Genomic DNA, 27,686 nt, shown 5'->3' on the forward strand with positions numbered 1-27,686 from the left:
ACTATAAGCCACCTCTCTGGGATGTCCTCCTCCTATCTTTCTCTTCTGAGCAATTCCGCGAGCTCTCTGCTCTGTCTGTCTTGTGCTTCTCCTTGGATCCTGGGTAAAAGCACAAGGCAAACCAGGGTAAGAAACCCAAGAGTTTTCAGCAAAACATTCAGTGCAGCTACGTAATCTAATTAATCTAAGGCTGGGCTATGATTACTGTCATGTAGGACAAAAGAAACAGAGCCGCTAGTTTAATGGCCTTATTGTTATTTGAGATTTCATATCTTAAGTAAACGAACCAGACTCTGCTTAACTTGATGCTAGGGGTCTGACTGAATTTCTATCCATCTCGAGGACTTCATCTCATAAAAAGAACTCCCAGTGTCATAGCATATGCTCATTCTGCATAAAAGAAATGCTGACTGGTGTTTTATGAGCTAATTAATTTTATCAGAAAAGCCTAAGCTGATAACCCCCCCTCCCCTTTTTCATCTCAGAGAGAAAGAGAGAGAAAGAGAGGAAACGAGAGCAATTGCTGAATAAGAAATCAGTACAGTACAGTTACGCTTATTATGTTTGTCAGGATGCAAGTATGGGGATCTAATTAGTAGTACTGGTAGGCATGCTCAAGCACCTTTGAACTGTGTCACTTAATGACTAAACAGTAAAATTATTAATTAATAATTAATTAATAATTTAATTGAACAGCAAGTAATAATTAAAACTGGTTTTGCCATGGCCGTCATGCAAGTCAGATTATCCAGTTGCCATAATTTCCGTGATTGCTTCCGTGGTTGGGGAAGGATCTGCAAAACCGAGCTCGTGATAGTGTCCACTACTGCCAGAACTACACGTACACCGTGTCACATACCTGTCCCCGTTTTTGCGTATTTTGAGCTTAGAAAATCTGGCCAGGAGAGTTTTTAGAGAACATCTCAGCAGACAACAAAGGAAGTTAGTAGAGAGGAGAAGACTAATGACAATGGAGAGACACAGCAAACCATGGTGTTTACAGCTGGCCTAGCGAACCACTACTGTACCAGCAAAGCCAGTAGACAACAAACAGGTGAGGCAGAAAGCAAAGAGCTCCTTCAACTTCTGCAAAAAAAACAACCCAATGCCCGCAGAGAATAGGGAAGAATCTACCTGGGACTGACTATAGCCAAGAAACGATGAGTTCTCTTAAACACTTTTATAGGCCTAGTTGTGCCAAGGTACTTTGGTAACTGATCAATATGTCTATGACTTTGTGAAGCTTTGGAAAACTTGAAAAATTACCTCTCTGACTTTCCCTCCACATTGACTATTTCAAAACCTGTAGCTGCAGGAGTTACTGCCAGAGATAATTAACGCTGGCCATTTTGGCAGTTGAGACTCTGTTTAATATCTAGCATGGCATTTATTAGTTGGCCTGGGTGGGGAGATGAGCCTGACATTGAAGATACATAACATCTTTACTATGATGCATTATTTCCTAAAGCTGATGCTTCTGTGCTGTCCTTTAAAAGTTACAGGCAGCCCCAAGAATCATGAGCATCCCCTTTCCAAAAGCAGGAAAGGGGTAGATCCCTTACCATGTCCAATATTTTAGCCATCTTTCTTTCTTTTCTAATGGGAGACTTTGGGAATTAGCAAAACACCTACACATCTCCACACTCACTCCCATATCAGCCTGAGATAAACAACTGAGAAAGATTTCTGCCCCCAGGGACAGCTTCTGGACATGGGACTGGAGACATGAGATCAAATTCATCTCTAGCAAAATTCCACTGGCTTCAACCGCATTAGACCAGAGATTAATTTGGCCCACAGGTACATTAAGAAAGGAAACAAAGCACAAACGGTATTTTATAAAAAAAGAGAAATGGGAGAGGGAAATTCAAGGGGGACACTGGATCCTAGCCCAGCAGGATTCAGCCCAGCCCGCTCCACCCTCACATCACCAGGCACAGTGCATGTTGCCGGTTACCTTTTTGCTTACTGACTTTCTTTACTGTCATTGCCGCTTGCCGCTTTTGATTTTCAGAAATTTCAAAGCCTGAAAAAGGGAACACGGCAAATACAATTCAGAAGATTGCTTACAAAGCCTCCTTTTCTCTTGGGGAGGGGGGAAATTTTCTGCACTGTTTAGCAAACACAGAACTCCCTAGGTGGCAAGGCATCACCCAGTGAGCTGTGTGTACCGTAAGGTATTTCAGTGAAAAGCAAATCTTCCTTGAAAGGACAGGCCTCCTTATAATCTCACTTGTGCAGGGTCTGTATGAAAAGTAAGATTAGACCCATTATTATTTATACAGTATCATAAATATGCCCAGTGCTTTACAGCTGAGCAACACAAACTGAGCCTGAACCGACGCTGGTTACAGTCAATTTATGGGCTGATGCTGAGGGAAGGGCATGGCTGATAAGTCGTGGACTTTGCCGCCATCCTGCCCTGCACAAGATGTGCTTAACTTGAGCAGAAATGAGGCAGCCAGGAGACTCTGAGGTCTGGTGGCCAAAGAGTTCTTTCTTGCACAATACCCACGGAGGTCCAGGCTTGAAGCTATGGGCAGAATTTTCTCACTGAGGGCCCAAAATACCAGTAACTGAACTGGAAAGAGACCTATTTCATGGCAATGAGAGCAACCAAGGACATTTGAACTGTAATGCTACAATTAAAAAAAAAAGGTGGGCTTCTCCAACGCTTGGGTCTAAATTAAGCATTATCAACAATCTCCTTTCAGATCCATTTCATATTCCTCACCTATCTTTTCATCTTCTTTAACCATCTTCCTTTCTTCTCTGAAAGCTCTGAGCCATCGCAACTTCTCCTCCAGTTTCTTGGCAAAGAATAAGTGCATTTCCTCAGTCTCCTTGTTATGAAGTTTGAAGGCATTCTTCATGCTTACATTGAAGTCATCATCTCGTCCGTCTTCTATATCCACCACTTCATATTTATCCATGTCTATGCGACCTTTGTAATACAGAATATCTCTTCGTATCAGGTCCTGCAGAGAGAAAAGGAGAGATGGGCTGATTGTAAGGTACTTACAGAGCCTCGACTCAGCAGGGAATTCATGGGAGGGCTGAAGAAAAGAAAGAAGCAATGGTGAAACATGGTCAGAGTCTTCAACTTTGTGTGCTGTGAATATATTTGTTGCTGACTGAATGAATAGCGGACATCATAGACAAAACACAGCAAAATAATACAAATCCTTATGCTGCAAAATATTGCTTGTAGGAATGAGAAAATGCCTTTTAGAAGACAATACTCTTCCATCATTTCACATGGGTTTAGTCTCTTCTTATTGAGCTTAGGGTGTTACTCCTGCTCCATATGACAGGAAAACAGAAAACACTGGCCGGTGGCCTGATGGGATTATTGTGCTGCAAAAGGGGCTGTGTGGAAGGATAAAACTTGAGAAATCAGCTTGTGCATGCTTGGCAGTGCAGGTCCAGTCGTGCAGATCTCTCTTGTCCAGACCCATTTTTAGTGGCAGGGTCTGCCATTTCTGCCATTTGCCTGGAACTGATCTCCTATTCTTGCACAATTAATCGGTGAGAAAACCACGCCCAGTTCTCAACTTAAAGAACCCTTAAAATTCTCTCTAACCCATTATGCCCTGGTTTTAACCAACTTAAATTTTTGCTTATTCCCTCCTTGATGTTTATAGCCTTTACAACCAGACCTGCTCTTCTTCACCTGCTTTCTAGATTGATCATTCCTGCCCCTTTGTTTATCAGCGACTGCTCAATTCTCCATGCCAGGATGGATAAAGAAAAATAATCTTCATTATTAATATTTCAGAACTCAGGTAAGAACACCCTCAGTTCCTTGGGCTGTTTGACCTGCCCAGTGCAACCTGCTCTCCCTGCCGGCAGCACACCGTGCAGCAGCGCCGTGTTTCGGCAACCGCGGCCCCACAAAGGGTGGTTCAAGTTACAAGGCATGCTTATTTAAAAAGACAAATTTAGAAACATACAGTTAAGATTGTCTTCCTCTATCCATTCTCAAAATATAACATTTAGGTGTATTAAATTAACTTAAATACATTTTGATTTTTGAGAGTGCCCTAAGATAAACGCTATGCCAAAGGATTCATTTAAAAGGAAAGAAAATCAATGTACAACATTTACTTACTCAAGATTTAGTAGCGAGGTGGTTTTTTTTGTTTGTTTGTTTGTTTGTTTTTAAGTTAAGCAGTAGGCATTATTTTAAATGAATCATTTATCTTGAAAAATAAATTATACGTCATAGTTTTTTAGGAAATTTGCTCATGGATCTGACAGACAGTATTAACTATCATGAACTGTGCAGAAGCTTGTAGTCTAAAATTTGGCTCCCTCCGCTGAAATGCTCTATGGGGGAAAAAGCATCCATTAACTAACATGTTGTATAAATATCTTCCTCAAGTATGTAGGCTTTGAGTAGTGATGCTGTCCAAAACATAAGAAAAGGATACTTCAGGCTGACTATGAACAGGAAAAACTTTTCTACATTTGGAAAATTGTGTCTTTCCCTCTGCCCTCCCTGCCCTCCCCCCGCTCCCCCTGGCTGATAAGAGGTGTGCTCTTTAAATCAGTTATACCAACAAATATTCTTCTTCCCAGACAAGAAGAAGAAAACTTGCTGCTGTTGAAAACTTCTAGAACAAAGAAGTCTGTCCTTGTGAGACAGGTGAAGTGGGATCAGACATACTTTTCTGTGCAATATTCATGGTTATATAGAAATTTGTTCATAAAAGGTATTATAAAAAATAAACAATCACAATCCTCCTCATCTGGTACTGAAAATACAATACTCTGTGCACTAGCTTTTTCCTTGCACATACTAAACGCATTGTTTTCCCTCTTACCTCTTCAATTTTGGGTTAGAAAACATTATGAGCTATTTTTACTAGCTAATGCTAAGTGAATGTTTAAACAGACTTATGCTGCTGTTAGGCTTCCAGAGGACAATGCCTCTGGTGTGGGCACGTTCAGCTGAGCCGCTCCATGCATTTATTTCCCTTCCAAGGCTGCAGCTGGAACAGCCGCTGCCGTCTGTGGGGCTCCTGCAGCTCAGAAGCTCCTGGGTTTTGCAGGTGTTGCTGCGTATTGGATGTGAAGTTAACGGTGTTGCCTAGGAGTTACTGAAGGAGCAATAAGGAGATAATGGAATCATACGAGTGCTTTTGGAAGTAAAATGGCCCCACGGAATATTATTGTTGGTGAAAATGCACTAGCAGGATGAACGAGCTCAGCTATCTACAGTTTGCAAAAACCACGCAGAGAAGAAACGGCGTGTTTTTGTCCTTCAGCATTAAATAAGCACATGGGGGAATCTGGGAACGACAGCAAGTGCAAAGCTCCCGCCTGCCACTTTCACTTTCATTTTGAGAAGAGACTTTTCAATAACAAATGGAGAAGAAATGCATCAGCCTCTTTCCCGTCACCCTCCCCAGAGCACCCAGCCTCCAGTTTGGCAGGAATCTGCTGCTGGAGAAAGGGCCCTGGAGGGGAGGACCAGAGGAGAGAAAGGCTCCACAATAGAGGCAGATGAAACCCTTCAAAGGTGCCCAGAAAATCAGAAGCGCTCAGAGCTGGTCTGTGAGGGACATTATCTGAGTGAGGACCGCTGCCCTGTGCCAGTGGTGCATTTCTTTCTTGCTTCCATAATGGAAAGACCATTCCCCACCCATCGGCCGTGAACTCCAGCACCGGTACCCAAGTTTTCAAGGGACCCTTTTATTTTCCACACAGCAGTGCATGGTTTGTACGCACCCGGGTTTGAGAAAGTTCAGTCCATATAGCAGATTAATAACTGTAACTAGATGATGTCCCCTGCAGCAGGGACAGCGTGCTGCTATCACTCGTGATTATCCCAGGGAGACCATAGAAGAGAATCTGGAAGAAATTATTAAACTCTAGGATTTAGGTTTGTTTATATGCTGGCTATATTAGTACAGTATTATCTAGCTATAGTTTAGCCAGCATGAAGACTAGCTGGTTAAACTGTCCAGTTTTGGATGTCATACAAAAAAAATGTTTAATTAAGTGCAAGAAAATGTGGGGAAAAAAAGGCTCTGAAAACCTGATTGGTGGGGAAAGGCCAAAAAAGATGGAGCTGTTTAATCTAGAAAGGACATAAATCAAAAGGAACAAGCTATTGGTATTCCAAAATGGGAAAGCTTCTTCGAAGAAGGCTGGTGATCAATTATTCTCCATTTTGATTGTGGCTTGGCTTAATTTACCGCAAGGGAGAAGAGGATTAAATACTTGGAAAAAAATCTTTCTAGCTGTAAGAGTTGATATGCAGGAGAACAGACAAAATAGGGAAGCCTTGGGACAGCACTCCCTGGAGATTTTCAGAAATAAGGTTAGACAAACATCCATCAGAGAAGATCTGAGTATACTTAATCCTGCAAGGGAATAGCTAATCTCCTGGGGTCCTTCCCAGCTCTACGTTTTGATGATGTCTAAGAGAAAAGCAACAGATGGAGACAAAAAGGGATGAGAGCAGGTAGGATTATCATGGACGTCAGGGGCAGTATGAGAGAAGCCCCAGGGCGCAGGCTGGGACAGCAAACACGAGGAGCAGTGACATAAACCTGCAGTCTCTGCAGACTGCATCCAGATTGCATTGCATGGCTCTTAAGAAAATTGATGCATTTAGGTCATTTGCACTTATTTGTCTGAATATGATCTTTTTTTACCCTACAGCTTCTGTGATTTCTTTTTCTTTCTCTAGCTGAGAGGTTAATTAAGCTCTTCTGAATAAAATGCTCTGCAGTCTGTTCACATAATATGTACCAAGAATTCACAAGGAAAAGATGAAGCCAAAAAAAATATATTTGATGGAAGCACAAAACAAAGTTTTGACACGTTACATAAACCTACGACGATTCTGCTCTCTGCATTTGCTTTCTCAGAGGTCTGCAGCTGACGTGCCTGTGCCTGGGGTAGCGGCTGTGCTCGGGGGGTTCCTGCCTGTGGGACCTGCCTGGGCCCTTTTCTCCTGCTCCCTGACTTAAAGCTCCCATTTCACTGCCCCCTCTCAGAAGAGGGGAGGCGACTTTCTCTAGCCAGGCTTGAAAGAAAAAAAAAATCTAATTTGTGACTGCCACGAGGAAGCCGAGGCTGGCCCTTAATTGGAAAAGCTGAAGATGTGGAGTTGCACCGTGGCTTCCACGATGAATTATGCACCTACCCCCAAATTATCACACCGGATCTAGACATCTATATAAAGGATTGCACCCGTAAATCAGATTGCTCAATAACTCTTACTACTCGCCCTAGCATGGCTTTCTCCCCCTGCTCCCCAGCTTCAATCCATCACGGTTTTCCTGCCGCGGGTACCGGGGGCCGCAGCCCCGCAGGCAGGCGCTGCCTGTTGGTGCTGGGGGGTGCTGTGCCCTCCGGCAGCCACCCAGCCCCCCCGCCCCCCCCCGTGCCACTGGGAATAGGAATAGAGGAAATAGGATGTTAATCATGAGGAGGACAATCTGCCTGCGCAGTCAATTGCTAGTGCGAGATGGCTTCAGAATTAAAAGCTATTTAAGAGATTACGCAGCATATGAGGAAGAGATTTCTCCCTCCATCACAGGGCACGGCTGCGCACCAGGGAACCTGCTCGCATCGGACGCCTGCTTCTGCTTGCACAAGGCTGGTGTCCTGTGCGGAAAAGGGCATGCCGCCTGTTCCGCAAACACTCAGGGCAAGGTTTGGGGTGAGCTCTGCCTGGGAAGAGCTCATGAGGAGGGCTCAGAAAGGAGCGAGCTCCTGTCTGTGCAGGTCCTGGGCACTGCCTGCACCCACGGTCCCACCGGTGGGGTGCGGGACCTGGTGGGATCTGTCGGGAGCTGGGGGCACAGAGGGGTTGTGCTTTTGGGATTTGCTGCCGTGGGCAGGCTCTCAGCAATTCAAATGCTTCTTGCAGTGCAGGACCACGCAGGTTGCTCGTCGGTGTCGGGGAACATAATGCATCCCTGTCCTCTTCCCAGGCAGCCTCCTAGGAGGAGCTGGCCCCGGGCATGTACCAGGCAGTTTGCTCCTGTTACCTTTGTGTGCAGCCATTTTCATGCATTTCAGAAACTCCTCCTATATACTGCTTTGTGGGTGGCATGCAGGGAGGGGCTGTGAGGTCTTAAGCTAGTGTTATAATTTGAGGATGGCACTTTTTTTTTCCAAGAGCCATGGTTTACTCTATGCTAGGTCACACTCTACTTCTCATGCATAAAACAAATCATCTGTAAAACGCAAGCAGGGGAAGAGCCATTTGCAGCCATGAGTCATTAGATCCCCTTATAAACTGACAATATAAAAAAACACCAGCCACAAAATAATCTGTTACAAGTTTCTCATCACACTTGCAGGTTGTTGGTCCTCCCGGCTACCAAAATCCTGCACATCCCAATGGCAAAGCAGCTGCAAAAGGGCTTTGGGCGGAAGGATGCACTGAGTCCATGGGTGCAGGCAGGTCTTTTGAGTGCAGGTCCTGAGGACTGCAGGGAAATGCAATTCCTCCCCTAGCCTCTCCCCATCTCTATAATGGGATAATGGTATTTTCTTATTTTACAGGGCAACTGGGAGCTGGAAATAAGTAATCTGTGAAAGGCACACTGAAAGCCTTTGATGGCGGTTCTTCAACAGCTCGGAGCCCTGCAAGAATAGCTCGGCGATACACGCTGCATGACCCAGAGCTGGCAGAGCAGGGGCAGGCGGCGAGGGGGCTCTGCGGGTGGCAGATAGAGCCCGGGGGCAGCAGACACCGTGCTCTGGAGTTCCCTGGACCACCCCCCCTGCCAGGCAGAGCGCAGCCTGAGAGCTGCGGGGAGGCCACAGGGTGGCTCTCCTGCTGGGGACCGCCACCCCATCCCCACCCCAGCTTTATGGAAGGCCATCTCAGTAGATGCTTTCCGAGACACTTTGCTCTGGGTGACTGCACAAGGGGCTTCTTCCCTCACTACTCCTTACCCCAGAACATGGCCTGGAGCAAGGAGCTGCTGCTGAAGCAACGGCCCTCAGGGCTGGAAAGCCACGAGCATCACGCTGTGCATGCACAGATAAAGAAAAGCCGGGGTTTGCCCTAAACAACCCGTAACTGAAACACTGCGCAGACGAGGCAGCAAGGCAGCAGCATGCTCAGAAGCAGCAGTGCCTGGAAGGCGGTGGGCTCTTCGGGAGAACAGGGATTCAGGGATGAGGCTGAAAATAGGGACCCTGCCAAGCTGGAAACTCTACAAATTGGTGAGCAGTTAAATTTGATTTATTGATTTGAGTCGATAAATAGTGAAGAGTTGATGCTGAGATTGGGAAAAGACTAAATCAGGGTCTATAAAAATGACACCCAAACACCAGCCCACAGTCTGGGAAAGGCTGAGCTGTCTTTTGAACTACGCTGTGGGTCTGAGCCGCCACTCAGGTGATTTCTCACTGACCTGAGCAGCGATTGCTGAGCAGAATGGAAGAAGCAGAGGGAGCGAGCAGGGTTTTTCAATTTACTCCCAAAATTTGTCCTGATTTTCCTGCCTGCCTGCTCTCCATCTTCATTCTGCCCGGCCTGCCGTGAGCAATGAGAGCATGGCACGCTGCCACCTCGCCATGTCTTTGGGTATCTGTAGTCATGAGGGCTTTCAGCATTCTTTGGCTTTTAAAAAAAGATTCAGCGCCTACATTTTTAAAATCTGATTTACCTTAAAGCAACCCTTTGAAGAAAGCAGCACAGCCTGGTTTTCATGAACGCTGAGGACACAGTTTCCCCTAGCATTTGTTCATTTAGACTTATCTGATTGAGGAATGGTTTTTAAGACGGGACAGTCCTGCACCGTTCTCACCGACCTCTGCAGAGTGCACGGCACAGCTGGGCCTCTTTGCCCAAACGAGACCCTAAAACCCAATGAACTCTGTTGTGTTTTTGTTTGTTTGTTTGTTTGTTTTTCTAAACAATCTTGGTATCAGAAAATAAATGTAAGCCCCTGGCTGGCTGCTAGTGACCGTGAACCACCCTGTCAGACACCATGGTTTGAGCTTAGCCAGCCTTTAAGGGCAGGGAAATGGGGGCTGCTCAGTGCGATCTGAAAGCACGATGAGGGAAAGCTTGTAGAAACCGGGGGCTGCCAACACCACCTCCTCAGCATGGCCCCGGATGGGCCCAGTCTCCAGCTGCACGATGCCCCGGGGGCTGCCAGGTGAATATGGGAACCAAAACCTCTGTGCTGCCCGCTTGCGTAACTCTTCCTTGCACAAGGACAGCTGTGCTGGGGAGGTCAGCAGGTTGCTGCCAAATTATTCGGCAGTGTCTGTCTCCTGAGTCTGGGAAGAGATGCTTGATCCACCCTCGCCAGCTCCATGAAGCTGCGGTGTGGGATCTGAGTGGGGGAGGACTGGAGCCGAAAGCGTTTATGTGGAAATGCTATTTTTGCTCAATGCATTTAGTGGGGCAGCAGTGGCATTTTGATGCCTTGTTCCACCTAAAGCCAAGTCACACTGGATACGAAGCAGCGAGGCGAGGGCGAGTGCATTTCCAAAGAACTAACAGCAGGAAGGGATGGGAAACCCTCCCGCAGACACGTCACCGCCTTTCCGTTCCCTCGGGTTTGCTCCCAGGGGCTTGAAGTCGTGCCGCCGACAGGACGCAGTGGGAGCAGGGTTACATTTTCAGCTTTTGAGGTTTCGCTTGTGGGCCAGATTTACACCCACTGCAACTGCAAGAGCGATAAATGAGGCACAGAGAATGCTGTGCAGCATCTTGCATATCTGTGTAGTTAGATGAGTAGGCTAAATCTGTTCCCCATCCAGAACACAAAACACTGACTGTGAATGACTTGCTGAATTCATCCCTTTCTGGATTTTACCACTAAATTAGCAACTAACAACCTCGAGCCCTCCCCTACCTCCAAGCTGGAGCTTTCCTGAGTCTTGCTGACCCTGCTGCTTCCGGGGGGCTCTGGAAACACCGTTTTTTTAAGGAAAAGCTTGATCCTATTCTTTGGGGCTGTGACTAGACCATCCTCAGCCCTGCATGGTTTTTTGGTCGTCTCCATGCTCATCTCATGCTATCTCATTAACTCAACTTGCAAAGTGCTTCACCTGCAAGCACGTCACACCGCTGCGCCTCTGCGAGCTGCTGTTTGAAAACAGCGAAACACGGCCTGCCCCAACCCAAAATGGGGTGTTTTATGGAGGTTTGCGTTACTGGGAGGAAAAAAAGCAAGGGTGCGAGGTGCCTCCAAAGTCAAACAGTGTTCCGTGTGGGTGAAAAAAGCACTTGAAGTACTAAGAATTGTCCCGGTGCCGCGCCGTGTTTGCAAACAAGATTTGCAACCAGCCCTGTGAGACCTATTTAGCCTGCCATAAAAGTAGGGCCAGCATTTTGGTGCAGAGATTACCTCAGTGTTTTTTAGCAGAAGCAATATGGGAACTAGACCTTCTTACACTAAAAGGGCTCAGAAATGTCTCTTTTATCTTCCTATTCGGAAACTTGACCTGCAATGGAGTTTGACAGGATTATCTTATTTACTCTATCTCCTATAGCACAGCTATTTCTGTCTGGCTGTCTGGTTATTGCTATTAAACTGGTCTCATTTTGCTTCTCATCCAACCTGCTTCGCTCCAAGAGCTCAAGGGAAGACAGCAATAGCAATAAAGCACGAGCTGGAGGTTACATTGCATCTTGATTGCAAGAGACACATAAAAAGTGCAAATGAAACCTAAGTGTGTTTCGTTCAGCCACTGCTCTTTTGGTGCTGCAGCAAACATGAAACACAGAGCCCCACCAAGGCCTTGTTCTACCACGGGTGGAAGAAAAGCACCATTTGGTGCAGAGACGCTGTTAACCCTTCCTCCTTCATGCTGTCATTTCCAGCCTAATGCCACAGTACTCTTGAGCCCACCGGGGAAACCCAACCTATTACCCAGAACAGAAAAAAAGATGTTCATCTGTTATATGGTAAGCACCTCGAGCATCCCCCAGCGTAACAAGCTATGATCATAATTAATACGGCGTGTCACAGTCCGGGATGTTAAGTACTATGATTTGCAAATTTGAAGCATCTCCGTGTCAAAACCTCTCAGCTTCAGGTTGAGAAGAAAAGTAGACCCTGTGCCTTTAAGGCAACATCTTTTAATGCTAACATCATCAAGGATTGACTTCATTTCTTGGTAATTACAGTTAGCACACTGGAATATGTATTCTTCTTTCCTGATTATAGACATATGGTAAGTCAAACTGAGGCCAGTGCTTGCTTCCTACACAGTTTATTCCCTTCTTCCTTTCCAAAAGGCGTTCTTGGGTTAGGGTAACTGACCTACACCCTCTTCTGAAGGCAGCACCACTTTGTCCTCCCAACTCCCAACCTCTGGTTCAGGAAACACAGACAGAAAATGCATTAGGAGAGCTTGACGTTAATCCAATAACCACAAGTTACCCAGCTTTGCAAAGAAAATCCAAATCATTCTCCCAGTGGCTCTTAATCGTAAACTGTTAGGCAAGCTGACTCGGTGCACCCCGTTTGCCACAGCTTCTGGGAACGCGCTGCAGTGCCTGCCCGCACCCCCCGGCAGTTCAGCAGGCAGGCTGCTGAATGCTTGACACAGTAATTGCATCTGACTAAAATTCTCACTTCCTAGGACCAGAAATTAATTTAATGGTGATATTAGGAAGTGACTGGTGCTGTCTCTGATGGGAAAATCCGAGCCAAATACATTTATCTGTAAAGCTCAGAAATCAATTTTCTTTGTGAAGACCTTCCCACACGAGTTGCTTTGCAAGATGGTTGCCAAAACTGAGAGCTGGCTGCCACAATAGCAGCTCCTCCACCTGCTGCTGCTGCTCTTATTCATGCAGGCCCTGTAAATCTTAGTGCAAGTTTCCTGCTTGGAAGAAAGACTTAAATACACCCATACTGGCGGACATAACATCTGCCAGGCATATTTATATGCAGCCATTTGTAATTACTCATTTCCACAAATGAGGTTTGTGGCTGAAGGCCCCTCAGTTACCCACGATGGTCACGGAAATGCGTTTGGGACTTCTCGCTCTGGGGCAGAGCAGCTCATGCTGGCAGAGAGCAACCTGCAGAGAGCTGCGGACGCCTGTGATTTCGAAAGGTGAGGTAGATGCTGAAACCTTGCCTGAACTGTTTGGGAACAACCAATAAATGCAGCGAATATTGATCAGCGAGCTCCTGCCTGGCATTACTGATCATCCTCTGCAGGAGTATCGAGCAGGGGAGCAACTGTGCGAAGATCTTGGGAAGAATCACGCTGAGAGTCGGCTCCCTCACAGAAACGCCTTGGCCAGACGTCCAGAAAAAAACCCCACAACCTTGAAAGATTTTCAGACATCAACAGAAAGAAAGGGATTGCAAAGCTTTCAGAAAGTAGGTCGTATTCAAAGCAGAATTCAAAGCAGAGAGTTTATCTGGAAATACATTGACTGCTGCTCAAAGCAGGTAGGTGGATACTGGAAATACTGACGTGGCCAATAGACCTTAAATTCCTTAAATTCCCAAATTCCTTAGGCGACACTGGATGGATCAGGAGGAAGAAGAATGGTAATTCTTGGTAGCACATGATAGCCTGCTGACACCCTCCTAGGCCACCTGCACGTATGGCCGGTGGAAAAAAAACGATCCAACACATGAATGGTGAAAAGAAAGATGGTTTTTGAGACTGTGGGCTCTGCCTTGTCTTTAGAGCAACACAGGACACAGCAGCTGAAACGAAGCAGTCCTCAGCACTCCCCAGCTGACAGCAGGGCTGCTAGGAAGGAAACTCAAACTTACATAGGGAGGGGACGTGTTGCTTTGCGAGCAGCAAAATAAATAATTATTAAATAATGGCTACAAATGAAAGAAAGTTGTTACTTGGGCTAAAGATGTATTTTTGGTACTCTGTCTGGGTTCAGCAGCACTACAGCGTGCCCAGAGGATCAGCAGCTTGTCATACAGGCACACACAAGGGTCATGGGCATGCAAGGAGCAGCGTGCTCTCTAGGGACTGGGATATCCCGCGCGTTGGTTGGCTGGAAGCAGAAAGCTGATGAAATTTTTGCAGAGAAAGAACTGGCTTTCACCGGTTCTTTTCTGGATGCTGCAGGAATTCATATACCACCGTCCTGGACCTGACGTGCACCTGCTGCTATCAGCGAATGCCACTAACACCTCGCCTCAGCCCAGAGGGGTGAAGCTGATTCCAGCCAGTATTTGCCACATCGAAATTATTTCATCACCCACTGCATGCACTGGTGAGTGCTGTGAGCCCAGCGCGTGACAAGTTTTGTAGACAATTGAGTTCCAAGCAAACAATAGAGAACACGAACATCCAAAACTGTCACAAAGCTTATGGAGTCAGGCTGTATCTGTTCCATCAGAAACTCATGGAGCAGCATCTGCCAAGCCAACGAATCCATATGCATTAACTAGGGGATCTGAGAGCACTGAGCTGTGGCAGCTGCAACGTTTTACCAGTGAGACAACAGGTATTAAAGGTGAGGAAGATGTGCAGGCAACTGCTAAGAAGATCAGGAGGAGTGGGAGACCTTGCCTGAAATATACTGTAGTCTTCCTCAAGCCTCCCAGGATATCTAGCACGCTTTCATCAAGCTAACGCAACTGTGATATATTTGAATAGGAAATTGGTTTTAGTTCCTTATTTATATTAAAAATCTCTCTTACCAATAAACAGGTAAAATTCAACCATTATAATTAAAAAATGTTTTCTAAAATAGACCGTGTCACAATTAAAGATGTGTCACGCCTACTAATTTATTGTATCTGAAGATACAATATCTGTATCTGAAGAAAAGCCACATATGCAGAAGACTTACTGAAGAGGAAGATTCACCGAGATGTGCCAGGATAATTGGTACCAAAGCTGAAAGTTTTGATCAGACTCAATAACCACGCAAACCTCACAAAAAATATAGGTCAGGTTGTTTGTGAATTTTCTCACTGCCCGTCTCTGGAAGACCAGGAGTCCTGTTTAGTCCGCTGCTTTGGAAGCCTCTGAAAGATTTAATTCTCCCTGCACACAAGGCAGAGGAGCTGGCAGCCCTGCACCAGTCTGGACTCTGAGACCTTCTGGAAATCTGAAACTTAGGCATTTTGCCTTGCCCTTCTGGACTCCAGCAACTTCTTTTCCCCGAGGGTTTGTGCAAGTGGGACACGAAAGCATCTCGCAAGCCACGTGCCGCTCTCCAGCACTTCGATTCCCATGACTGGCACCAGGCTGTGCTGCAGCTGACCCCGCGATGTGGTGCTCTGCCCACCCCGGCCAGATGAAGCACCAGCACCCCTGCAGACCTGCCATCTCCCATCTCTTGGTAGTCTGTGGGTCCTATTTCATCTCCTCAGAGGATAATTTTAAAGCCCAGGGTAAAGGAGGCTGACCCCTGGCTTCCTGCACCTTGATATAAATGCTGCTTCCCTAAGAAAGCTGCAGGATCTGGCACTGGCACTAATGGGGAGGTTTGGGTGCCTGCTGTGGTCTGCAACAGCAGAGCCTGACTTGGTCAAACCAACACAGGCTACAAATCAGTCCGATTTACTTTATATAGGATACATGACCTCAAAACATGAGCTGACACTCCTCTGAATTCTGTCCTTGAAAAATGTTTCTTAACAACTTTAAGGAGAACACTATCAAGATGGGAAAGTCCAGCCGTAACCCCCTCTCCCCTCCTACCCCATCACTCTGAAATACAAAAACTGCAGTTCGGTGCTGGAAAGGCAGATGCAGAAGGAGACAATACAACTTGGCGTGGTCCCTGTGCTCGTGGGCTCACTGGATGAGCGACCCCCCTCTGCCCCATCACCCTGAAGCCCCGTGTCCCCCAGGACCTCAGTAATGGCAGCAGAGCCCACCCGACCTTGCCACGGGGCCGGTCGCTGCCAGGAAGACCCAGAACCACCACGCTGTCTCTGAGATGGCAAAAATCTGCAGGGTGCTTTCCTGCGAAGGCATCTCTTGTGTGACATTGCCACTCGTACAACACAAAATGCCTTCTGAATGCATAAGGGAAGAGGACACACCAGCACTGTCTGCATACTGATCCAACCTCTCGAGCCCCAGCAGCCTGCGGTGAATTGGGGCTGGGGGCGATGCTTGATACCTCTCTGGATCAGACCCAGCACAAGCCAAACTGGATGCTGCCATATGAATCGGAAATTCAGGATCACAATCAAAGTTTAGGAGGTCAAGATTAAAAAAAAATTAAACCCAGCTGTACATTTCCACTCATTTTGACAGTTCTTCGAACATCTGATGTTGTTATTGTTGCTTGTTTTTTTGTTTTGTTTTTAACAGAAATGGGAAAGATGTGAAAAGCACAACGGGGAGGGTTGGGGGGGAGGGGGGGAAGTACACGCGTTCCAGAAGGCAAAATTTCAGTCAGCCATGACTCAGGAGAAGCAAGTGCCACCCACTGAACTGCACAGGCCCCGGCGCGGCAGCGGGCAGTGATGCCGCGGTGAGTCAGGAGCCACCCACGCCCCCACCCCCGCGGCTCCCTGCGGCACAGGGCACTCCTCGGAGGGCTGCCACGTGGCGCGGGTCTCGCTCAGCCTCTCCTCGGCGTACCCAGCATGACAGGAGCACAGCCCCGGTGTGCTCGACCGCAGGCAGCTGCGGCTCGCCCTCACTCCCGCTTGAAGCAGGTCCAGGGGACTCCCCCTGTGCAGGTGTTGGTGTAGCTGTGGTGCGAACGTCAGTGAGTCCCGGTCTGCCAGCAGATGCAGGCGCCCAGGACTTACGATCTCTGTCGCTTTGCTTTGAACAGCTGTGATGATAATAAGCTGGGATCACCTTACCGGGACTATGGCAATACAGCTCTGCTGCTGCTGCCTAACACAGTCGCTCCAAAACACAGTCCATCTGCTATCAATACTGCAACGCATTGTTCCTTCACTACCTTCCTCTGCCTTCGTGGTGGGTTTCATGGCAGAGATGTCCCCTAAAACACAGCAACTACATGAAGATGAGGTTTAAAATCCATTTCACTGAGTGACAGCACATACACCCTGTTACAGACCAGACTGCTGCCTGGTATTTCTTCAAGAGGCAACAGTCATCACTTTGGTGCAGTAATTGAGTTGTCTGCCCAAGCGCCAGGCTTTATAGTTCATACAGAAATTCTAGGGCTATCTAATCTCGGATCATATGTTGCAGCCAAAACCCAAAAGTAGAAGTGAGGCAACGAGCCAAAACGAGGGGCACATGAGAAAAAGGCATGAAAAGAACAAGTGGAAGCTGGATTTGCTACTAGCATAAAAAACCCTCTATCATATTATACTCACCATCCTGTAACTCAGTATTTCTAGCATGTGGCGCTATCCATGTCCTCTGCACACGTAGCAAACAGCCACCTTGCCCTAAAAACCACTTTGGAATGGAAAGCCTGTCCCCAGCATGCCCTTAGCAGTGCTGCTTTCTCCCTGGATGTCCTTACCTTCTTGCAGAGAACCATCTGGTGATCAAAGAGAAAGAAAACACGCTGCTGGTTCCGTCCATAAGGCTGGTAAATCCAGGACATCTCTCCTGTGTAGATCAACTCTGAGCTGCGGTCCAAGATATCATCTCCCTGGAGGGCACAGAGAATGAGGCCACGTGAGCCACTGCTCCCAGCCATGGCATGCTTTGCTTTGCAGAACAGGGAGGGGCAATAATTAAATAAGATTTTGGCCCTTTTGTATCTCTCAAAGCTGCCCTGTCTGACTTCCGACCAGAGACTGGGGATGGGGGATCATTCTGAACGAAAGGAAATCACTTAAGTGTGGACATTCAAAGCACGGCCATTATGGTTCACCCTGCAACGAGCAATGGGACAGCACAACCGCTGCTGCAGGACACCGTCCCCGATCCCCCTGCTCTGCCACCCCCAGCTCTTGCTGCAGGTGCCCATCCCGCAGCTCTGCGGGGCTCCCTCGGGCACGAGGCCTCCTGTCTGTCCCCGCAGCCCCTGGGTCTGCCCCGGCAGAGCACCCCGCTCTCACCAGGCTACTGCAGCCCCCTCGCTCTGAGCTCCCTCCAACCCCTGCCTCCTGCCCACTTCGTGCTTAGGGCAGCAAATTCCCCGTCACCCCCTCTCCCTGTAGAAAAGGATCCCAGTGCAAGTCCCCCCTGGAGGTACCAGGCCAGCTACCAAAATCATCTGCAGTGGGATATCAATTCCCTCACCGGCGGGGCTGCCAAAATTCACCCCTCCAGACTGCTGCCTCTCCTCCCACCCTTTCAGGCAATGACAGTCCCCTCTCCCGTGGGTTGTCAGAGCTCCCCATCTCCCAAAACCTATCTGGCCCCACGGCTGGCAAGGCCTCCCCGGCCGGCTGCCAGAATGCCCTCACCCTTTCTCTGCCTCCGGCTAACGCTTGTTTTCCTCTCCGATTTTTTTTTTAAGGATTCATGAGCAGATGGTCTTGGAAACAGAGCACTCTCTCTCCCACTCTCTGAGAGAACAAATGCAGTCACCCTCCACTAATTGGGATGAGCTGGACTTTTTAAAAAGTTAATTAAAATCTATTTATTAAAAATGGGTGAATTCACCACCACCTGCCCTGTGGGCATCTCTCACTCTGCAACACCACAGAAGGAAATAGGACGACTTCAGCTACAAGGTAAGGAGCAGGATTTGAGAATGAAAGAAACGCTTTCTTTTTTCTTTTTTGGCTCTGAAACTAGTGCAGTTCTGGCTTTGATGCCGAACTAGAGCCAATGCTAGGATGAGAGCATCCCAAAATCTCATCCAACAGCTTGTAAGGGTTCAGCTAGCTATGGGGGGCATCTAGATAGACATGCTTTTCTGGTTCCACTTATACTTGAAGGTGCCAAAGCAACTAAGAGTCACCCCACTCCTCATTTCTCGGTGAGGATTTCAGACTGCTGTTCAGGTAAATGTGTAATTAACCTCTCAGCATTGATTGGAAGCAACTGTCTGAGTCCCTGGGCCCTGTGACAACAGCAACTTCATTAAGTCGCTGCATCATCACGCTGCAGCAGACTTCCAAATTGCCTTAGCGAGGTGTTTATCTGCCTCTCTATCTCCTTTCTGTGGCTGCAGTATCCGAAGGCCTAATTAGAGATAACTTCCCAGGCACACAGGGGGTCATTCCCAGAAGGGATGGGCCTTACGAGGTCTCACAGAGTGGTGGCAGGGCCTAATCTCAGTGGGTACCTCCTGGCCAAAAACCAGGGACCGAGAGCTGCTGAGAAACCTCGGGCCTAGGCAAGCCCATGAAAAAGAAGCCTCTGAAGGAAATACACGGGCTCCAGAAATTGGGGGCTTTTCTGACTAAACATGAGCTTACATGAAGAAGATTAATACAAGCCTACGGACAGGAGCTTTTATGAGAGGGGGCAAGCCTAGAAGAGGCTGTCTGCTAAAAATAGAAAACCAGCTTTGTCTTTTACTCCTGTGGTAGCATCTCAAGCCTGAGGATACACAGAGGACTCTGTAAACACTTCTACTTGATTAGCTGAATCCAAACCGTGTCGTCCCTGCAAGCAATTTAAACAAAAAAAATCAGATCTGAAACGATAGGATTTGTATTGCATTTTGTATGTGTGAAAACCATTTTTGTATACAGTCCATAGGCTAGAATAGATGGTTTCCAGTGCTCTTTGAACAGCACCAAGTGTCTTCTGCTGGCGGGGCATCCCTACCAGGGGCTTACAGGGTCCGGGCAGAGCGGCGGGCAAGGAGGGAGGCGTTCCTTTTCAGGCTGTCCCGCTGCTTCATCCCAAGAGCAACACCTGGGCTGGGGCTGTCGCGGCTCAGACCACCCCTGTGCCCGAGCCCACCTCTAGCACAGCCCCTGGCTGCTACTGCTGGGCACAAAATCCCCTTTCCTAGTTAGCATTCAGCGAGCAGGGCTCTCTTCTGCCTGACACTGCTGTTCTTTAATTAGAGATTGACAGGCTGATTAGCACTCTGGGCTACGGAAAGATCAGAAAAAGGAAAGCAAGAGAAATGTTGTCCTTTTCATCAGGCTCATTTTTTTGATACCTTCTGTTGCTGGGGAAAAGGAAAAAAAAAAAAAAAAAGGAAGAAAAGAAAAGATGGATCTGTTTCAGTCCCTGTTGTGATTTTTTCCCAGGAGGATTTCTCATCAGGCTGTCCTCACTTTGAAAACAGCACGTTTCGTGTCATTCTTGGATTCAATAACGTAATATTACGCTGAAGCCAACTATAATATATTACATAATTAAGGGCACTGAGTCTTGATTTAAAGGACCAGTAAATAACAAGAATGGGAAGAAATTTAAAAGGACGGTGTTCATTATATCTCTCAATTATATATATTTTTCCCTTCATGTAAATATAATGCTCATGAAACCTGCCAAAGTGGCAACCCACAGGAATCTCGGGTAGAAATATCTGGAAATCTACATAAACCGAAGTAATCTGCTTAAATAGCAGGTTAAGACTAATGCAGGCTGATGAGCAAGGCTCTCTCCGGTGCCAAACACGCTGCTGCTGGCTCGGGGACTGCCAGTGATCCCCTCCCTGGGGATGTCCGTGGGACGGGGAGCCCTGCCACATCGCCTCCCTCCTCTGAGAAAGACCTGCCCAAACGGTGGGCTTTGGGGGAATAATCTCTTCATAGTGCTATGTACACATTATGCAGTGATCTTTGGGATCTGCAGCTCTCTCAGAGGGGCCAAGGAGGGACTGAGCACGTAAAGGCTGCCCAGAACGGGCGCTGTCTGGCCCATTTCAGGTCTGATCCAGAGGAGACTTTGCACGCTGGTCTGAGCCTGCTCCAGCTAACTGTGTGCACCAGTTTTACCTACCGGCCTTTAAATGTCACTGTTTTGATCTAAGGATATTTAACTGCAAGTAAGAGGATGACGCTGAGCGAAGGGAAATAGAGGTTGAACATCAGGAAACACTTCATAACAACAAGAGCTCTCAGACACTGAAAGGTCTCGGCGGGAGGTGGTGGAAGCCCTATATTCTGCGCCATTAACAACCGAAAGGACAAAAGGCACTAGAGAATTTAGTGTAGGCAGGGGCAGCACCTCTCTAGGTCTGTTTGTACATTGGAAATCCAAGTTACAAAATAAAAAAAGTGAGTCACACATGGTAACAGTCCAATCCAGGGTTCTGGGTCAAGACCATGTTCCTACAAATTATACAGGAACACATTTCAAAGTGATTGGGATTATTTCTAATTTACAGCAGTCAGCGAGATCTGAATCATCCCTGAAGATTTCGCCCAGTCATTACTTGTACAAAGCTACCAGAGCTGCCAGTAATTCCTCAGACTTCGTGCCCTGGCTGCCACAGCACAGTTATCAGCTGCCACTACAGTGAGGCCACTCTCTGTCGGTCCCATTGGCAATTTAAACCAGCAGCCCCTGCTTACGTGACTGCCTGAAAAAAAGGTCTGGCCTTGGTAACTGAAGGATGTTCACATCTGTCAAATCCTGACCCTGAAATTCACCTTCACGGGGCCATGCAGGAAATCTTGAGGGATTAAAATGATTCCTGAAACACACAGGCACAACTCCACAGGATTCAATAAAATCCCTTCTGCTCAGATTAGCTAGGACATGCCCCCTGCTTTTTAAATTTGTTTTAGGATCAGCAATATATGTGCATTCCCAATAACACCCTCTCCTTGCAAGAATATGTGTATGCACACTTTGTATACAAGACCATTTCAGATATGCACTCACTATTTGGTTTGGATTTTTTTCTTCTTTTTAAAAATCTATTTCCAACATCCTATCACAAAACACAGGTAAATTCAGAAATTAAAATGCAATTTCAGATCAGAGAGTCAACATTGCCAGTATATGTTACGGAAAAACATTTTTCTAAATGAAGTATTTCAGCATCCTTAAACATTTACCCTTGGTTGCTGCTGAAACAATTCACCAAGTGCAAAATACAGTAGTAATTAGGGATCATCTCTATCTTGTGCCCTGCATGAATTTCTGGTGAGGGGAAGAAAAAAGCCTGAACTGTTTTTCTCCTCATTCCTCCTTTCTTGTAGTTGGGTTTGTTGTTTTTTGTTTTTTGGTGGTTTTTTTTTGGATTGTCTCAAGCAAGACTGTGCTGTACTCCAGATCCATGCTGCTATTGCTTGCTTGCACTGCTGTGCCAGCTGGAGAGATCAGGAAGCCACTGTGACACACACAGGGACGGAAAGGAGTGCTTTTGGGTACAAAGGCTAATTAGAGCAGGAATAGGGCCACAGGAAGATGGGAGGGTAATGCTGTGGGTTCCTGTCTCCGTTTCAGTGAGCATTTAAAATCAGCTGGATAAGCACTTGCACAAGCATGAAGTTGACATCGGGTCACCACCTCTCAGCTGACTGTCCTCCACCGAAGAGAAATTAGGAGTCACAGTCTTCTGCTCTCCAACCCAGATAACTCCCCACAGACTGGAAGAGAATATCTACCAGGAAATCCCTCTTCTGCTCCGTAACAGCCTAGCTGTAGGAGAGGTGGGCTTGAACCCCTGCAGGTTGGGTAGGAAATGGAGCCCTGATGGCCTCCATCCTGGGAGATGTGTCCTGCAGATAGAGATCAGCTGAGTGGGGGGGTTGGAAGTTAGCAGCCTGGGCTTGCAATGCCTGCAGAGAGCATCTGCACAGATCGAGGACAGAGCTAAGCATCAGATCTGACAGATCTGGCATCCTGCTCCCTTCCTGCATTATACTACAGCTGACTTCTGAGTGGTTTGGGTTTGGTTTTGTGCATCCTCCTGGCCATTACACGGACATCTGTGAAGTGGAGGCTGGATCTGATGATTCAGAAGTTACTTTAAAGGCAAGAATCCAGCAAAGTCCTCTGCTGCATCCAGCTCTCATCCTCTAGTGTTCTCACCACAACTCCACGACTATTCTTGATCCAAAACATAGTATAAAAATGGCAAGAATGGTGTTTTCCTGTGAATGGGGGCAGCAACTGTATTCCTGTTGGATCTCTGAGCAGCAGCAACAGCAGGTTCTGTTATATTATGAGAAGCTGAAGGATGGTGCTGCGATATTGTGCTTGGAAATTTGGAGAAGTAATGGATAAGCCCCTGGAAGAATGAACTGGCAAGTTCCTGAGGATACGATGGAGATAAAGAGTAGGTACAGCTAAGCAGGAATGAATTATCAAGGATACAGCTAAATAAAAATGAATTATCAACTGAACTAATGGAATAGAAAAAGAAACTGCTATCCCACAGATCCTGTGTGGAGGTCACCTTGGCTTTCCACTTGCACATGAATATTCACTGACTAGGAATTGATCCGTCCTTAATCTAGATTTATTTACAACGAGAGTCTTGGCATTTCTTACAAATGACACACATTAGCTCATCATATAGAATATACTGAAGGCTGAAGATGTATCCAATAGTCCTGTGCCTCCTTGAAGGCAGTTTTCTAATTCTGAAAATGAGTCTGTGTGTCAGTATTAGAGAGTGGTTTCTTCCCAGTAAACAACAATAAAACAATCAAGCAAATCATCTGCATTCTCTCATCTCACTGCCAGTCAAAATTTAAGAACCAGCTATGATTGCTGCATTTATATGTTTTATCAGGAGATCCAGGCTTGAATCTAACCCTCGTTATAGCAATGATACTAATTCAGTCAAGAAGGATATACTATTAGGTGATGTACCTGCATTTCTCTCCCTCTACTCCCAGCCTTCCTAGATCTTCCCCCCGCCCCCCCCCAAAAGAAAAAGAATAATTAAACAAACCATGCATCTTTCCCATATACTAACTCATAGAGTGTTGTCCCATTGACTTGAATGTGGAGTTATTCCAAATCTTCGTGACCATAAGGAAGAATGGAAGCCATGCCACCACTGCAAGTACCTACTTACTAAACACATGGCTCGATGATTTAACACAGAGAGGGATTTACAAAAACATTTGTCCTGGGTCTGCCTCAAAAACCCTACTCACAGATTACATTCATACAATGACTCAAAAAAATTCAGGGATTAAAAAAAAAAAAAAAGGACAAGTGTTTAGCTCGGAAACAAGTGTTTAGTCTTTTAAAGCACGTGGCAAAAATGTAGGAGAGCGAAGGCCTGCTGGTGGGGAATCCCTCTGCTGCCTTTGCCTTGCCTGTATTGGCCCCTTCCAACTCCTACGACTCTGTGATTCTGTATTCTTAGCTCATTAATTATACCGCAGCTACACACAGAGTTGGTTCAGACACACCTTTAAGTGGAAACTCAGTTTAAATGTGCAAGTAGCATCTCTTAAATTCAGCATAACATTTTGGCTTCTAATCATAAAAACAGAAGCTTTCTCCATTTTTTTTTAACCTGTCACGATTTCCAGGGCTTTTTGCTACCTCTTTTCCTACTTCTTCCCCAGTCACAAAGCACAGAGACAGAATGCACAAAGAGTTTCATCCAGATCTCTCTTACTCCCAGGACAACGGCATTGTAATCACAAACGTTAATTCAGACTTGTATTGTGAAATTGGAACTGGACCCTCGATTTTCTTCAGAGTACCATTAATGCTTTACATCCCCCAAAAGTATCATCTCCAAAGCCTGTAAGTATGACTCCTCTGTCCTGAGTTTAATCCCAGTTCCAAGGTCTTCTCCAACAAATACCCAGACCAGGTTGTGTGAAATGAGCTCTGCGGTCTAGGGTAGCTCCAACAACTGCATGGAATTTACTTTTCCCAGGTTTATAGCACCTAATCAGGGCAGAACAGGTACTGTACCTCCCAGTCCAGAACTGAGGCCTGCCATTGAGCTATCTTGTCAATGTTCTCCAGTCTCCGCTTCCGCTCGTTGATCTGTAGAGTCATGTTCCTCATGACGGCAAGAGCAGCAGCCACATACCTGTAGTCACTGTCAAACACAAGAGGGAAGTCCATGAAACAGAGCCTGATGTGCAGTGGAAACGTACAGCAGTCTGTCATCACCAGCAGCAAAATCTCACCATCCTTTTAGAAAGAAATGAAGGTAGGATTTGCCAATCATCATTATGTGGTTTTTTTTCCAACTTCAATGTCTTTCTGGATTGTTTGAAAAAAAAAAAAAAAAAAAGCAGCTGGCTTACAACCAAAATAGCATGTGTATGAGACAGAGAAGGCCACAGCTTCTCAGATGGTCTGCATTGAGGGAGCCCCACTGGGTACGGTCTGCCCTCTACCACCCCAACCTACAACTGCTGTGGGTATCACTCTCTAAAGACTTAAGGTGCTTGCTAAAGCACATCCTAAGAGAAAGTCCGAGCATTTTTATGGCCTGTCTTTGGGCCTGGATTTTTATGTTTTTAAAATGAGTATTAGAAAATATTTTTTGATTAGACGTCAGCCAGAGCCTCTTCCAAGCTATAAGGTGATTCCAAGAGTGCCCCAGAGCATAATCCAGTGGCATTCACTCATACTGCAGACTTCAGGTGAGCAAATCAAAAGAATTCTTTCTTCTTTTTTTTTTCCCTTTTTTTTTTTCCTTTTTTTTTCCCCTGGACAGGCCTGTGAGTGTAATAACACAGAGTGAAAATAGCTTCCCGCCAGGGCCAGCAAAGATGATGATCAGTCTTTTCAAAAAGTGATGGCGAAATCAATGCTATTGATTTCCACCCTGTGCCTTCTTTTCCATTCCAGGGAACCTTAATGTTCGTTTTAATCAGAAAGACAGACAAGGCCAGCTGCCATAATGCCACCATAATTTATTAGTAACTTAAGGGCTGATATTGACTGCTGACTAATGAGAAAAACTGTGATTTTGGGCAGCTGCAGGGAGAATGGCTTTATTGATTATTGCTAAAGGATTGCACAGGTGACAGCTAAAATAGGGGTGAGTGCTGTGAATTAGAGTGGATCTTTAGGTCCATTTTCCCATTTGATCCATACAGGATAAATATTAAGAAACAATCACAACACAATATACAACAGAACATTATTTGCTATTTTGCTATCCTTTCTTGGGTGAAATCTTGAGATCTGTTTTCAATTTTTATTCAATTCTTATGTCAAAATTCTAGCTGGGGTTAAAAAAAAATCCTACAAAATTCCAAAGCATCAAGATTGGTCCTTCAACAAAGTAAGGGAGAATAGAGGATGGGCTGACATACGCAGCCTGATACACAAAGAATGATTTTTTGCAAGGGAGGCTAATGTCAGTCCACCCGTTAGCAGAGTCTCCATATAGTAACGTGTTCACACACTCCTAATTCCAGCTCCAATCTGCAGCAGGAGCACTCAGGACACCAGCAAGCTGCACTTAGGACCTTTATATATTTACTTCATATTAAACTGGTGTAAATCTTTAGGAGGTGAACAGATGTGGCTTTGTGAAAAATTCAAATGAACCAGCCTCAAAACAATGAGCAATTGAAGGGAGCCAGGCTTTGAAAACACCCTCATGCCTGCCTCCATGTGGAGTGGGCCAATGCCAATCAAGCTGGGTTTTATCTTGGTAATGCTAATTCACTAATTCTAATGTTCTGTTTGAAGAGAAAACCCCATGCACATTTTTCATTCACACAGTAATGAAGAAAGAGTCATGCCTGAACTTTTTTTGGGCTCCTAGCCCATGTCTGCGGCAGAGCTGGCAAAAACTTTGAAGAAAAAAATAACAGAAGCAAAGCATTTGGCCAGTGAATTAATAATAGGCTAACATTAACTATAAAATTAAGGTAAAGAAATTGCTGATTACTTTTGGGATGCAGTGACCCCTTTCCTGGGCTCAGTCAGGATGCAACCCTAGACTTTTGCCTAATATCACATGCTAACTTGAGGGAGAGTGGTCAGGTTTCTGACTTCAGCGCTGTTGTCCTGAACTGGTACAGGGAAGATGCACAGCTCTACAAGCACGTATTAGTGAAGAGGAGGTAGCAAAGAAAAAGAATATCATGTCCCACTCTTAGATGAAGCTAGCAATTACTTTCATTGGGACTCAGGGCCCTTTCTGAGGTTTGCCTTACTCTGTAAATGGTTCAATTGATTTAAACAGCGTTTTCTACACTGCAAAATTCTAATCAGAGTGCCTAAGAGACTCCTAATCCAGCCAGCGATGGGCCTGATTTCATTTTATTAGTCCACTAATTAGCCCACCAGAAAATTATTCTAGCTTCTGTTTCAGACTCACAATCAAATTACAAGCACTGTCAAACTGCAAGTGCATGAGGACAGCTCACCACCTGATTAAGGAGCCCAGCTGAAGCTCCCCAGTTGGCTTCTTGGTTTCTATCATTCATCGCTGACGCTGATGGTGCCCCAACCTGCAGGTAGCTGGCTTTTCCCTGTGTCTGGTATTGCCACAACATGACATTCCCCAAAGATTATTTGCTGTTCTTCTCAGACTTCACTCATCCCACCTCCAATCCCAAAGGAAGCAGAAGATGTTTTTATTTCAAGAGGTACTGGGGCAGCCTGGGTTTTCTGCACAGCCCTGACGTGGAGGCATCTGGTGCTAAGACACACTCCCTGCGCATCACTTTCCCTGCTCATGGCATAAAGTGCTCTGGGCCGCGAGCTGGGCTGCCTGGAGGTTGCTCCCAGGCTCCTTGAATGCTGGAATTGGAGGAGCCAGACCACAGGATGGTGTGGTGCAACTCACTGCATTCCTGTGTCATAAAGCCATTCCGCCAGAAGTCAGCAAGTTCTTTGGGGCATGCCCGCACTAACCAAGGCGCAGCACGCCACGGGGCTGAGACAAGGCACAGCATTTTGCTGGCTCTCTGTGCAGCCACAGGTTCCACACGTGCGCTGTGTTACAGCTCCAGGGGGCTTACACTTCACTAATGCAAGGCAAACAATCC

General features: G+C 46.4%; 1 protein-coding gene across 26 annotated transcripts in view; it reads right to left on the reverse strand.

Annotated features, from left to right (window-relative positions):
* ARHGEF9 (Cdc42 guanine nucleotide exchange factor 9) overlaps positions 1 to 27,686 on the reverse strand; it is a 184,793-nt gene that overhangs the window by 12,964 nt on the left and 144,143 nt on the right. For 13 of the 26 annotated variants that reach the window (XR_014571914.1, XM_083797095.1, XM_083797091.1 and 10 more), the window contains 5 exons: positions 24,637 to 24,766; positions 17,399 to 17,530; positions 2,735 to 2,978; positions 1,958 to 2,026; positions 13 to 99 (listed from right to left, as the gene is read on the reverse strand). Coding sequence is in view for 25 of the 26 variants with exons in the window: in XM_083797095.1 (XP_083653221.1) it covers positions 13 to 99; positions 1,958 to 2,026; positions 2,735 to 2,978; positions 17,399 to 17,530; positions 24,637 to 24,766 (662 nt within the window). In the remaining variant the exon portion in view is untranslated. The remainder of the gene's footprint in view (positions 1 to 12; positions 100 to 1,957; positions 2,027 to 2,734; positions 2,979 to 17,398; positions 17,531 to 24,636; positions 24,767 to 27,686) is intronic. The other 13 variants (XM_083797094.1, XM_083797093.1, XM_083797088.1 and 10 more) reach the window with 1 other exon arrangement.

This window comes from Anser anser (genome assembly GCF_964211835.1).
Source record: "Anser anser genome assembly, chromosome: 13".
Taxonomy (NCBI): Eukaryota; Metazoa; Chordata; class Aves; order Anseriformes; family Anatidae; genus Anser; species Anser anser.